Below are 11,498 nucleotides of genomic sequence, written 5' to 3'. Positions count from 1 at the left end.
TACATGTTTGAAAACTGTGGTTATATTCTCCCTTGTACTCAATATGTAAATTCACATAACCAGTAACCGCCATCACTTGCAAACACGGATGGTGATTTATTGAATTATTTTTTATTTACATTATCATTAACGCCATTATCAAGGTACATAAATAAATATTAAAATCAATTAACCCAACTTATCAGGACAAATAGCGAGCGCCACTTCAGACTCAAAACAAACACAGAGACAACCACATATCCACAAGTAAGCATTTCACGGTAAGGTCCACACCTGTTGTATTCGGCGCATGTGACAAATTCACATTTGTTTTGATATCCATAACTTAATATATATACACACTATACACTCAAAAACTAGTCCACCTAGATAGCTATACTAGGAATAGAAAAGGGAAATTGATAGGAACTAAATGGAAGCTAATGTAAAACAGACTTGGGGACAACAGTAAAAAAAAAAAGTCAATCTTTAGCATGTCCCCTGCAACAAGGCAAACCACTCAGTCCAGGGCCCATGGAACTTGGCTTAGGAGTGTTTTAACGATGCATCGTTCCTACAACGGTCGAAGATGTAACGTTTGTTTCCCAAAACAACATACAGAATGAACTTTCGATAAAAGCGTCGTTAGACCATGTGTTGATACTGATAGGATAGAAACAAAAGCAGCGCTGCTCTCAAATCAGCTTTCTCCACTCAAATCTTACTCCACAATACTGATGAGGGATCAGCTCCTAGAGAGATATTACCACCTATGGCTGGCTGCAAATATTGAGGCAACTTATTATGTTTACCCAATAATGCACTAAATCACATATTGGGCACATCATTGCACACATGTTGTTACACATCATGAAATATATTGAGGCAAAAATTACAGATACAGACAATAATTGGCAAAATATTATTCAATTGATTGAACATGACATTGATTTGAATATGGTTGAAATATATAGGCCCATGTAGCCTATTTATTTTACATTTTTTACATTTTTAGTCATTTAGCAGACGCTCTTATCCAGAGCGACTTACAGTTAGTGAGTGCATACATTTTCATACTGGCCCCCCGTGGGAAACGAACCCACAACCCTGCCGTTGCAAGCACCATGCTCTACTAACTGAGCTACACGGGGCCCCGTTTATCTTTTAATGCAGTCGTCTCGGTTTTAATTTGATGCATCTTGTTATCCTTCACTTGTTTGTAACAATTGCAAAGATTTTGGCAACTTCGTATTTGTAGTCAACTTCGTTCTGAAGTTATCGGCAGTCACAATCAGACAGATAAACATCTTGATTCTATGTTTAGCAGAGATCTTCTGTAAATAAAGTGACGCAAAGGGCAAAAACGACGCACTTAGCTGTTCTACGAGTGGTGAAGCAGTCGGTAAATAATTAGCGTTTTCAAGTGCAACTTTAGTAACGATGGTTTTGGGAAACAGCTCAGAGATTTAAAGATGCTCCTACTAAGATTCTAACGATGAATTTAGCATTAAGATGCTTTTGGGAAACCGGGCCCAGGAGCATAAAGATACGATGGGAAGTCACATTTATTTGCATGGTGTTAGGCTGAGGTTACTGTCCGCTCTTGAGAGACTCCACCAGCCTAAGGAGTAAACAGAAACAGAAAAATGATTCAGTTTTGTTGTTGTATATTGAATGACTCCTCAGCTTGTCATTCATACCCTTTGTTCCTAATGCAAACCATGTTATTAATTTAATGAAAACTGTCATCATCTTAACAGCTGAAAGACACACACACACTAATATTGCCTTATTACTAACTAAACTGCCTCATTAATTTGGCTCCTATTCTATTACCATTCCATGGCCTCGTCCAACCCTGTTCCCTTGGTGGCGGAGGTCTTGAAGATCTGCCACTTTCTGTCTTTGAGTGCTGGCAGGCCCAGGGAGTTGGCCACCTCAGTGGGAGTCATGGCCTGCTCCATGTCTTGCTTGTTGGCAAACACCACCAGTATAGCCTTCTTCAGCTCCTCCTCCTGCAGAGAGAATACAGACAGAGGCCACTATATCTGGAAATCTAGTATGTGACTGCACAGGCTGTTTAGCTCACAATGCCATCAAAATATAGCAAGTATGGATAAAAAGAGCTGGTGTAAGCCATGGCACCAATAAACATTTTCACGTATGAAAGGCTTTTATACAAGCTATTAAAGCCACATTTCTCATACCTCAAGCATAGCCACCAGTTCAGACTTGGAGATTCCCATCCTGTCCCTGTCACTGCTGTCCACTACATAGATAACAGCATCGGTGTTGGAGTAGTAGCAGCGCCAGTAAGGCCTGAAACAGAGAGAGATGCAAGAAGAAACATTAGGGTAACCAATACATTTGTTGGTTGACTCTTGACAAACTGACTGCTGATGGTTGCAATATTCAGATGTGTGAGACATATGCTACAATAAATAAGTAGAAGTCAGGAATGTCTCAATACCTAATACTGGTCTGCCCCCCAAGATCCCACACCTGGAACTTCAGATTCTTGTATGTCACCGTTTCCACGTTGAAACCAATGGCTGAAAAAAAGAGAATGGCGAGTCAACATATTTCTAGTACTGTAGGTTAATCGTAACTGTTTACATGTTATTCACTGCATAAGCCATTTCAGTGACCAATATATCTGTTGCAAGACATACCATTGTATTGGCATGCAGGAGTTAGGCGTGTGAGTGTTCCTCAGCACTGAGAAGAAGTTAGGATTTTCACTCACTGGGAATTGTGGTGACGACCTCCCCAACTTGAAGTCTGTAAAGGATTGTGGTTTTCCCAGCTCCATCCAACCCCAGGATCAGTATTCTCATTTCCCTGGTGCCAAACAGGCCAGAAAAAAGACTGGAGAAGAACCCACCTAGATTTAACAAGGCAGGAGGGATAAAGAAGATTAAAGTGGTCATACTTTACTCATAACATTGGTCAAACTATATAGATAACTTCAAAAAGGACAAACACTAATGTCAACTGTCAGGTCTGCTAAATGCATCACATTGTGAAATGAATTCTGCTAAAGGCATATAATAGCACTGTCTGGTATGCATTCACTTTCACGTGTCAGCAACTTATTATTTTCTTCAATATGAAATACGAGATGCCTGCAGAGGGAGGGTCAAACCAGTAATTCAGGTAGATAGATGGGTGTTTCCCTTTGATATTTTAAGTAGAAATTGTTCACCATTATTGGCGTGCCATTTAATATAGACCACATGGAAAATTCTATAAATCAGATTTTTATATGAATAAATACTAACTAAAGTGGCAAATCTGCATTTTGACATGTCCCTCGTCATGTTTTTCAGACTTCTAGGAAGATCACTTTCACCATCATTGCAAAGCCCTAATTATGTTCTTGCCATTTTCTGTTTGTTTTTTTTGTGGTGGAAAACTGAGTCTGTCGAGCAACACGTTAACCCTGATAGATAGGCTAGAAATGTTTTAACATTTTCAATTTGTGTGAAGCTTGCATTCAATTGCCCCTCCCTGTTGCACACAACAAGCTTACATTCCCCCTGTCACAAGGGGATTTGTGTGATTTAAGATAAACCTCAACCCTGTTATGGTCAACCCTGTTACTTTAACAGCACTTTATAGTCTTGATTATTTATTTTTTTACATTAAATAAAAAGACTAGTAAGTAAAACAAAAAAAGACTAGTAAGTGCCAATAAAGTGGCTTTAAAGTAACAGGGTTGAGATTTTAATCTTAAATCACGCATAAATCCCTTGTGACAGGGGGAATGTAAACGTGTTGTGTGCAACAGGTAGGGGCAATTGAATGCAAGCTTCACACAGATTGAAATTGTTAAAACATTTCTAGCCATTCTATCTATGGGCAACAGGGTTAACGTGTTGCTTGACGGGTTCAGTTTTCCACCACAAAATAATACTGAAAATGGCAACAACATAACTAGGGCTTTGCAATGATGGTGAACATTTGAGGAAATGCTGGGGTTAAGTGTGTTCAAATATTCCTATAAGTCTGAAAAACATGAAAACATGCTTTCCCATCTTAACCCCTTGAGATGGGAAAACATGTTTTTTATGAAGTTGAACAACACTCTTTATGACAGAATGTTAGGTGAAATTAATAGTTTTGTTGGACAAAGTTACACTACTCAAAATGTACTCTATTAGTGGAACGACCCAGCGAGTAGAGCAACATATCGACATCTGTCTTTTAGAAATTGACTGGATAGCAAACGTTCGTCTGGCTTACCTCAAAGAATAACCAAATAATCCTAATTTATTCATAGGAAATCGTACATTTACCATAACAGCCTACCTAGCTAACTAAATGCTAACACTAAGGCATACAACCAAATATTAAGATAAAACGTTGGCTGATGATGGTCAGACATTAATCAGTGGCTAAACATTGATTTCATGTGAAATGAAGTCGATAACGCTAAAAGCAAACTGTAAGGTAGCAACGAATCTTACCCATTTTTGAATAATAACAATCCCTGCTATCAATCAGAATGCAAGGCTTTTTGTAGGAAAATATTTCCTGTACTGTGAGTGGCATCTCTTCTTCTTTCTTTTGGGTTTGTTTACATTGACAGCTCAGTTATTATGACATTATTGCCCCCTATTTGCAGGGATGTACTGGTGATTTGATGGTCTACTCTTTTACATGACAATCATACACTATACTGGACAGTCCCAACATTGTAAATATAAAAACAGTACACATCAATGTTGAAGAGCACACAGGCAGAGTGGATCAAAGATTTGGTGTTGTTGCCTGCATTGACAAATCAGGAAATACTCCACAGTCTGTATTAAAAATAAATGCTACTCGGAATAGTTTAAGTAAAAAACATAACATTTGATTATTTAGTGCAAATTGTTTTATAATCACATAGAATATTGAGTACAATCACACTTCAAACAGCAGATAAATATACAGGTTTGTCTATGTTAGATTCTAGTATGTCTAGATCTATGTTGGCCTGTGTGGTTCCCAATCAGAGGCAGCTGTCGCTCGTTGTCTCTGATTGGGGACCATACTTAGGCAGCCTTTTGGCACGAGTTAGTTGTGGGATCTTGTTCCGTATAGGTTTGTTGTGTGTACCTTAAGACTTCACGTATCGTTTGTTTGTTGTTTTGTCGTGTTTGCACAGTTGTAATAAACATGTACGCTTATCACGCTGCGCCTTGGTCCTTCTCGTTCATGAACGATCGTGACAGAAGATCCCACCAATCCTGGATCAAGCAGCGTGACGAGGAGAGAGGATGGACTTGGGAGGAGATGAGCGAGAGTCTGGCAAGAGGGATGGAGGCCATGATCACGGGGGAGAGACAAGCCCAAACGTTTTTTAGGGGGGGGCTCACACCGTGGACGACCAGGCAGCAGGAGGCCGCGATAGAGCGGTTCAGCCGTTTAGCAGAGGAGGCCGCCAGATTAAGGGGGTCATTGGTTCAGAGGGAGCAGAAGGAAAGTGTAGAGGCACGGCGTGAGGAGCTGGTTAGGCAGCAGAAGGAGCGGGGATTAATGAAGGAACCCAGTCCCGCTCCTCGCACCAATCGAGTGGTGCGTGTCACCAGTCCGGTCCGGCCCGTTCCTGATTCCCGCACTAAGCCAGTGGTGGGTGTTCCCAGTATGGTTCGGCCCGTTCCTGCTCCTCGCATCAAGCCAGTGGTGCGCATCGCCAGCCCGGTCCGGCCTGTTCCTGTCCCTCGCACCAAGTCAGTGGTGCGCGTCGCCAGCCCAGCCCGGCCTGTTCCTGCTCCCCGCACTAGGCCAGTGGTGCTCGTCGCCAGTCCGGTACGGCCCGTTCCTGCTCCCCGCACCAGGCCAGTGGTGCGCGTCGCCAGTCCGGTACGGCCCGTTCCTGCTCCCCGCACCAAGCCAGTGGTGCGCGTCGTCAGCCCAGTCCGGCCCATTCCTGCTCCCCGCACCAAGCCAGGGGTGCGCGTCGTCAGCCCAGTCCGGCCCGTTCCTGCTCCCCGCACCAAGCCAGTGGTGCGTGTGTCCAGTCCGGCACGGCCCGTGCCTGTTCCACCGGTGCCTGGTCCGGCACCGGTCAGCTGCTCCACTCCGGAGCCAGAGCAATCCGCTCCACCGGGGTCCAGTCCAGCTCCGGTCAGCGGCTCCACTCCGGAGCCAGAGCAGTCCGCTCCACCGGTGCCTGATCCAGTTCCGGTCAGCGGCTCCACCCCGGAGCCAGAGCAGTTCGATCCACCGTCGTCGGGTCCAGCTCCAGTCAGCGGTTCCAGTCCAGACCCAGACGTCAGCCCCTCTCCAGGTTCGGGGTCTCCCACACCAGGGTCCAGACAGGGCGTGGTACTTCGTGGGAGGAAGGAGAGAGGAAGCAGCGCGCCAAGGTCCAGACCAGACCAGGGGCGCAACGGGGAGGTGGAGAGTAAGTGGTGGTCACACCCGGAGCCGGATCCGCCTCCGAGGCAGAATGCCCACCCGGCCCCTACCCTGTTAGGTTTATGTGGCGCGGTCGGAGTCCGCACCTTTGGGGGGGGGGGGGGGGGGGTACTGTCACGCCCTGACTCAAGGGACTTGTATTTGTTGAGTCAGGGTGTGTATTTTCTGTGTTGGGTTTGTCTATGTTAGATTCTAGTATGTCTAGATCTATGTTGGCCTGTGTGGTTCCTAATCAGAGGCAGCTGTCGCTCGTTGTCTCTGATTGGGGACCATACTTAGGCAGCCTTTTGGCACGAGTTAGTTGTGGGATCTTGTTCCGTATAGGTTTGTTGTGTGTACCTTAAGACTTCATGTATCGTTTGTTTGTTGTTTTGTCGTGTTTGCACAGTTGTAATAAACATGTACGCTTATCACGCTGCGCCTTGGTCCTTCTCGTTCATGAACGATCGTGACATGCTTGCAATAAGGCACTAAAGAAAAACTTCAAAAAATGTGGCAAAGAAATTAAATACCCTGAATACAAAGCGTTATGTTTAGGGCAAATCCAACAACATATCACTGAGTACCACTCTTCAGATTTTCAAGCATGGTGGTGGCTGCATCATGTTACAGTGAGGGAAAAAAGTATTTGATCCCCTGCTGATTTTGTACGTTTGCCCACTGACAAAGAAATTATCAGTCTATAAATTTAATGGTAGGTTTATTTGAACAGTAAGAGACAGAATAATAACAAAAAAATCCAGAAGAACGCATGTCAAAAATGTTATAAATTGATTTGCATTTTAATGAGGGAAATACGTTTTTGACCCCCCCTCAATCAGAAAGATTTCTGGCTCCCAGGTGTCTTAAAGGGAGTGCTCCTAATCTCAGCTTGTTACCTGTATAAAAGACACCTGTCCACAGAAGCAATCAATCAATCAGATTTCAAACTCTCCACCATGGCCAAGACCAAAGAGCTCTCCAAGGATGTCAGGGACAAGATTGTAGACCTACACAAGGCTGGAATGGGCTACAAGACCATCGCCAAGCAGCTTGGTGAGAAGGTGACAACAGCTGGTGCGATTATTCGCAAATGGAAGAAACACAAAAGAACTGTCAATCTCCGTTGGCCTGGGGCTCCATGGAGTTGCAATGATCATGAGAACGGTGAGGAATCAGCCCAGAACTACACAGGAGGATCTTGTCAATGATCTCAAGGCAGCTGGGACCATAGTCACCAAGAAAACAATTGGTAACACACTACGCCGTGAATGACTGAAATCCTGCAGCGCCCGCAAGGTCCCCCTGCTCAAGAAAGCACATATACAGTGGGGAGAAATATGTTATTGGACCATAAACAGATATGGCTCATTAAACTTTACGGACCAAATAATGATGATCCACACTTCTTTGACAATATATATAATAAATGATCAACCCTGCAAGCAATACAATACTATTATTATGGTGGGGGATTATAATGCTGTTTTAAATAGCTCAATGGACCGTAAAGGAAATCACACTACAAACTATCACCCTCATGCTCTTAAGGAAATCGTGAATGTCATGGATACATTAGAACTAGGAGATACAGTGGGGAGAACAAGTATTTGATACACTGCCGATTTTGCAGGTTTTCCTACTTACAAAGCATGTAGAGGTCTGTAATTTTATCATAGGTACACTTTAACTGTGAGAGACGGAATCTAAAACAAAAATCCAGAAAATCACATTGTATGATTTATAAGTAATTAATTTGCATTTTATTGCATGACATAAGTATTTGATCACCTACCAACCAGTAAGAATTCCGGCTCTCACAGACCTGTTAGTTTTTCTTTAAGAAGCCCTCCTGTTCTCCACTCATTACCTGTATTAACTGCACCTGTTTGAACTCGTTACCTGTATAAAAGACACCTGTCCACACACTCAATCAAACAGACTCCTACCTCTCCACAATGGCCAAGACCAGAGAGCTGTGTAAGGACATCAGGGATAAAATTGTAGACCTGCACAAGGCTGGGATGGGCTACAGGACAATAGGCAAGCAGCTTGGTGAGAAGGCAACAACTCTTAGCGCAATTATTAGAAAATGGAAGAAGTTCAAGATGACGGTCAATTACCCTCGGTCTGGGGCTCCATGCAAGATCTCGCCTCGTGGGGCATCAATGATCATGAGGAAGGTGAGGGATCAGCCCAGAACTACACGGCAGGACCTGGTCAATGACCTGAAGAGAGCTGGGACCACAGTATCAAAGAAAACCATTAGTAACACACTACGCCGTCATGGATTAAAATCCTGCAGCGCAGGCAAGGTCCCCCTGCTCAAGCCAGCGCATGTCCAGGCCCGTCTGAAGTTTGCCAATGACCATCTGGATGATCCAGAGGAGGAATGGGAGAAGGTCATGTGGTCTGATGAGACAAAAATAGAGCTTTTTGGTCTAAACTCCACTCGCCGTGTTTGGAGGAAGAAGAAAGATGAGGACAAACCCAAGAACACCATCCCAACCGTGAAGCATGGAGGTGGAAACATCATTCTTTGGGGATGCTTTTCTGCAAAGGGGACAGGACGACTGCACCGTATTGAGGGGAGGATGGATGGGGCCATGTATCGCGAGATCTTGGCCAACAACCTCCTTCCCTCAGTAAGAGCATTGAAGATGGGTCATGGCTGGGTCTTCCAGCATGACAACGACCCGAAGCCAGGGCAACTAAGGAGTGGCTCCGTAAGAAGCATCTCAAGGTCCTGGAGTGGCCTAGCCAGTCTCCAGACCTGAACCCAATAGAAAATCTTTGGAGGGAGCTGAAAGTCTGTATTGTCCAGCGACAGCCCCGAAACCTGAAGGATCTGGAGAAGGTCTGTATGGAGGAGTGGGCCAAAATCCCTGCTGCAGTGTGTGCAAACCTGGTCAAGACCTACAGGAAACGTATGATCTCTGTAATTGCAAACAAAGGTTTCTGTACCAAATATTAAGTTCTGCTTTTCTGATGTATCAAATGCTTATGTCATGCAATAAAATGCAAATTAATTACTTAAAAATCATACAATGTGATTTTCTGGATTTTTGTTTTAGATTCCGTCTCTCACAGTTGAAGTGTACCTATGATAAAAATTACAGACCTCTACATGCTTTGTAAGTAGGAAAACCTGCAAAATCGGCAGTGTATCAAATACTTGTTCTCCCCACTGTACATGCCCGTCTGAAGTTTGCCAATGAACATCTGAATGATTCAGAGGAGAACTGGGTGAAAGTGTTGTTGTCAGATGAGACCAAAATGGAGCTCTTTGGCATCAACTCAACTCGCCGTGTTTGGAGGAGGAGGAATGCTGCCTATGACCCCAAGAACACCATCAAACATGGAGGTGGAAACATTATGCTTTGGGGGTGTTTTTCTGCTAAGGGGACAGGACAACTTCACGCATCAAAGGGACGATGGACGGGGCCATGTACCGTCAAATTTTGGGTGAGAACCTCCTTCCCTCAGCCAGGGCATTGAAAATGGGTCGTGGATGGGTATTCCAGCATGACGATGACCCAAAACACATGGCCAAGGCAACAAAGGAGTGGCTCAAGAAGGAGCACATTAAGGTCCTGGAGTGGCCTAGCCAGTCTCCAGACCTTAATCCCATAGAAAATCTGTGGAGGGAGCTGAAGGTTTGAATTGCCAAATGTCAGCCTCGAAACCTTAATGACTTGGAGAAGATCTGCAAAGAGGAGTGGGACAAAATCCTTCCTGAGATGTGTGTAAACCTGGTGGCCAACTACAAGAAACAGCTGACCTCTGTGATTGCCAACAAGGGTTTTGCCACCAAGTACTAAGTAATGTTTTGCAGAGGGGTCAAATACTTATTTCCCTCATTAAAATGCAAATCAATTTATAACATTTTTGACATGAGTTTTTCTGGATTTTTTTCTCACTATTCATATAAACCTACCATTAAAATTATAGACTGATCATTTCTTTGTCAGTGGGAAAACATACAAAATCAGCAGGGGATCAAATACTTTTTTCCCTCACTGTATATGTATGCTTGTCATCGGCAAGGAGTAGGGAGTTTTTTTTGGGGATAAAAATAAATGGAATAGAGCTAAGCAAAATCCTAGAGGAAAACCTGACACTGGGAGAAATATTCACCTTTCAGTAGGACAATAACCTAAAACACAAGATCAAATATACACTGGAGTTCCTTTCCAAGACGACATTGAATGTACCTGAGTGGCATAGTTACAGTTTTGACTCAAATCGGCTGGAAAATCTATGGCAAGACTTGAAAATGGCTGTCTACCAATCATGAACAACCAACTTGACAGAGCTTGAAGAATTTAAAGAGAATGTGCAAATATTGTACCATCCATATATGTGCATATAAGCTCTTAGAGACTTACTCAGAAACACTCACAGCTGTAATTGCTGCCAAAGGTGATTCTAACAGGGGTTTGAATACTTATGTAAATGAAATATTTCTGTATTAAATGTCCTATAAATTTGCAAACATTTCTAAAAGCATGTTTTCACTTTGTCATTATTGGGTATTGTGTGTAGATGGGTGAGAAATAAATATAATCCATTTTGAATTTAGGCTGTAACACAAAATGTGGAATAAGTCAAGGGGTATGAATACTTTCTGAAGGCACTGTACATGGAAAAAGTGGTAAACACGTTAGGTCTAAAAAAAACGGATTTTCACCAAGTCAAATTAATGTTAGAGGTTTCATGATGCTTGTATCTAAACCAAAGTAGATCATTTTAAGATTATTCTGTGGTGGAAAAAGTACCCAATTGTCATACTTAACCATTTTTTCAATTTTCGCATAAAATGACATACTCAAATCTAACTGCCTGTAGCTCAGGACCTGAAGCAAGGATATGCATATTCTTGATACCATTTGATAGGAAACACTTTGAAGTTTGTGAAAATGTGAAATGAATGTAGGAGAATATAACACATTAGATCTGGTAAAAGATAATACAAACAAAAAAAACATGCATTTATTTTGTTCCATCATATTTGTAATGCAAGCGAAAGGCCACAATATAATATTGCAGTTCAGGCGCAATTTAGATTTTGACCACTAGATGACAGAAGTGTGTGTGCAAAGTTTCAGATTGATCCAGTGAAGCATTGCAAT

At 43.0% G+C, this 11,498-nt stretch overlaps 1 protein-coding gene across 1 annotated transcript; it reads right to left on the bottom strand.

The window, feature by feature from the left end:
- Window positions 1-59: 59 nt before the first annotated feature.
- LOC311137106 (ADP-ribosylation factor-like protein 1) lies at window positions 60-4,526 on the bottom strand. The gene is made up of 6 exons (XM_084171445.1): window positions 4,449-4,526; window positions 2,726-2,863; window positions 2,450-2,531; window positions 2,187-2,298; window positions 1,816-1,994; window positions 60-1,600 (listed from the first exon to the last, which is right to left on the bottom strand). The coding sequence occupies exons 1-6, from the start codon at window positions 4,450-4,452 to the stop codon at window positions 1,570-1,572; spliced, it is 546 nt and encodes a 181-aa protein (XP_084027571.1). The 5' UTR covers window positions 4,453-4,526; the 3' UTR covers window positions 60-1,569.
- Window positions 4,527-11,498: the final 6,972 nt, after the last annotated feature.

The sequence above is a fragment of the Coregonus lavaretus genome, assembly GCF_964263955.1.
Source record: "Coregonus lavaretus genome assembly, chromosome: 11".
NCBI lineage: Eukaryota > Metazoa > Chordata > Actinopteri > Salmoniformes > Salmonidae > Coregonus > Coregonus lavaretus.
Note: the sequence above shows the minus strand (reverse complement) of the source record. Positions and strands in the feature narration are given on the sequence as shown.

Excerpts from the sequence above, each read along its gene's own strand:
- LOC311137106 (XM_084171445.1), bottom strand. Across the intron at positions 2,532-2,725 it reads GGTCGTCACCACAATTCCCA|CCATTGGTTTCAACGTGGAA; the intron begins GTGAGTGAAAAT and ends TCTTTTTTTCAG. Across the intron at positions 2,299-2,449 it reads GGGGGGCAGACCAGTATTAG|GCCTTACTGGCGCTGCTACT; the intron begins GTATTGAGACAT and ends TCTCTGTTTCAG.